Genomic DNA, 2,433 nt, shown 5'->3' with positions numbered 1-2,433 from the left:
AATTCTTCCTTCTTCTTCTAAAACTAGTAGAGTTAAAATATTGAATGAATAGGGGATTAAATAACTAATATTTAAAATTGTATGAAGAAAATTAAATGTGTTCCTAGTGAATGGAAGGATGGAAATTATTTGAACATCATCTAGAAGAAAAGAAATTTTCATCAACTTTAAAAGCAGTATCTAAAGGATAAATGTAACTAAGCTCTATTATAGCTAACTTCTCAGTTTCTTTGAATATATGAATATATTACTTTCTTGTAACTCAATTCAGTCCTATATTTAAAAAGTGAAAGCAAAGTAAAGCAAAAGTGTGACTACGAAAATACATTCAATATCTAACTATACATTTGGAAGAAAAATTTAAACATACCTCATGAATACTTTTAGCATTTACAGCAACATCATTACGACAACGAACAAAAAATACACACAGTCCTTTTAGTTTCTCTGGGGCTGCACTGTCTATATACAATCTCATCATTTTTGCCCCTTTGGTTGCTCCAGGAATAGTTCGACCACATTCTGAAAACAAATGTAAAGAACTTAGCATGTGATCACATAACTGATCAAATGTGATACATTACTGTGGTTCTTACATTATTGTTTCTTGTTTTACTTCACTGTAAGAATTTTTCAATAGGATTGTAAGACAAATTTTTTTTTTTTTGTCTACGAAAAGATGTCAATAATTGTATTTCTTAAATTTCAGCCTCCTCTGGGTGCCTTTCCCTGAGCTCTGCACTTTTGTTCCTTTTGGTCTGGTCTCAGGGTCTTCACGCAAACTGTTCTCCCAACCCATCCCCAACATTTTGCTTACCAAATTCCTACTCATCTTTCAGATGTCAGCTGAAATGCCTCCATCTCAGGAAGCCTTCACTGACTCCCCTGAGAAGGTCCAGTTCCTGTACTAAATACACTCATAGCATTCAACTTATATTAAATCCCTCCCTGAACTAATTTCAATGAAAATTAAACATTTAATAATAAATCTTTAATTTTCAAAAACCATTAAAATTAAAATGTGAGAATTCTGTTAGATGGCTGGTTGCAATATTAATTTGCAAAAATTAACCTTCATATTTATAATAGCCTATTTAATATGTGATAAAGGAAATAAAAAATCCCTATCACAAAACCACAAAAATGCTTTACCCAGCCTTTCTTTCTTTGGGTTTGGGGATTCCTCCTGCCCTGTGATTCCAGACAACACCAGTCCCAGCCCTGCCAAAGTGGGCATGTGAAAACTAGACCAATTAGAACTCTCTGTAAGAATGTAAACTTTGAATGGAGACACACAAAGAAAACAGGGAGATTTGAGAGATCTTAGTCTAGTGATGAATCCTAAAGAAACTGCCCTGAAATCCATGGAAATGCTCTATTCCAGTCCTTCCCAAGGCCCAGTTGTTCAACTAGTTTGTGAACTACCCTCTCCCCTTCCCCTTATTTATTTATTTATTGCTTACATAAGGCAGAATCTACTTCTGTTGCTTGCAGCCAAGGAACCCTGATACATGGTATTTGGCATCATAAGAACTCAAATGCCCGTTCATAAAGGTTGCACAGGGAGTTAACATCATCTTCTTTTTCCTTGCTAAGAGAACTTGACTTTGTCCCATTCAGCAATCTGTGCATCCCCAGGGATGTACTGCTTTCTCAGCCTCCCTAGCCCCTAGGGTAGCCATGTGACACAGTTCTGGCTGATAAGACATATGACGAGCTAAAAATAAGCTTGAGCTTTCCTGATGAAGAGGAGAGATGTGACGACCATCAATAGGGGAATGATTTCTAAAAATCACAAAGTAGCTGTACAATGGAATACTATACAGAATTTTGTGAATGGGGTAAACTAACATGTAATGACATAGAAATATGTCTAGGCTATACTGTCAAGTGCAAAAACTAAGTCAAGAATAAAATGTGTCATATGATCACATTTAAAAAATGATAATAAGCATTTATATGCTAGCAAATGCATACATATAGAGGAATATTTACCAAACTCATAAATATATTGCTTTTGTAGGTAACAAAAATAATGATTAAACATGTCTACTCTTTGTTCTAGCCATTCTCCTTCTGAGAATTCTTCCTAAAATTCATTCCTAATCCACACAAATTTATCTTCAATGATATTTACTGAGGCATCATTTCAAGGAGCAAAAAGTTGTAAACAACCTAAATTCCAATAGATCAGTTCAGAAAATTATAGCTACATCAGCCTACTGAAATAAAATGCAACTGTTAAAAATTTAATTGTAGAGATGTATTTATTGGCATAAAAAGCACAATATTATCAAATTTAAAAGTCACTATAGAATACTATGTAGAGTTGGATCCTATTTTTGTTAAATATAAATATAAACTAAAGCAGTTAGAGAGGGGTATTTATCAAGGACTTAACAGTGCTTTCTCCAACTGAGTGGGACTTGGATG

At 34.0% G+C, this 2,433-nt stretch overlaps 1 protein-coding gene across 1 annotated transcript in view; it reads right to left on the bottom strand.

Moving 5' to 3' along the window:
• The window catches only part of DNAH8 (dynein, axonemal, heavy chain 8), a 375,229-nt gene extending 374,712 nt beyond the window's left edge, over window positions 1-517 (bottom strand). Inside the window, 1 exon segment of the mRNA XM_012658131.1 lies at window positions 223-517. Within this exon segment, the coding sequence (XP_012513585.1) occupies window positions 223-481 (259 nt within the window). The 5' untranslated portion in view covers window positions 482-517.
• Between the last annotated feature and the right edge of the window lie 1,916 nt (window positions 518-2,433).

Source organism: Propithecus coquereli, unplaced genomic scaffold (genome assembly GCF_000956105.1).
Source record: "Propithecus coquereli isolate 6110/MARCELLA unplaced genomic scaffold, Pcoq_1.0 Scaffold574, whole genome shotgun sequence".
NCBI lineage: Eukaryota > Metazoa > Chordata > Mammalia > Primates > Indriidae > Propithecus > Propithecus coquereli.
The sequence above is the reverse complement of the archived record's forward strand: the minus strand, read 5'-3'. Positions and strand labels throughout refer to the sequence as shown.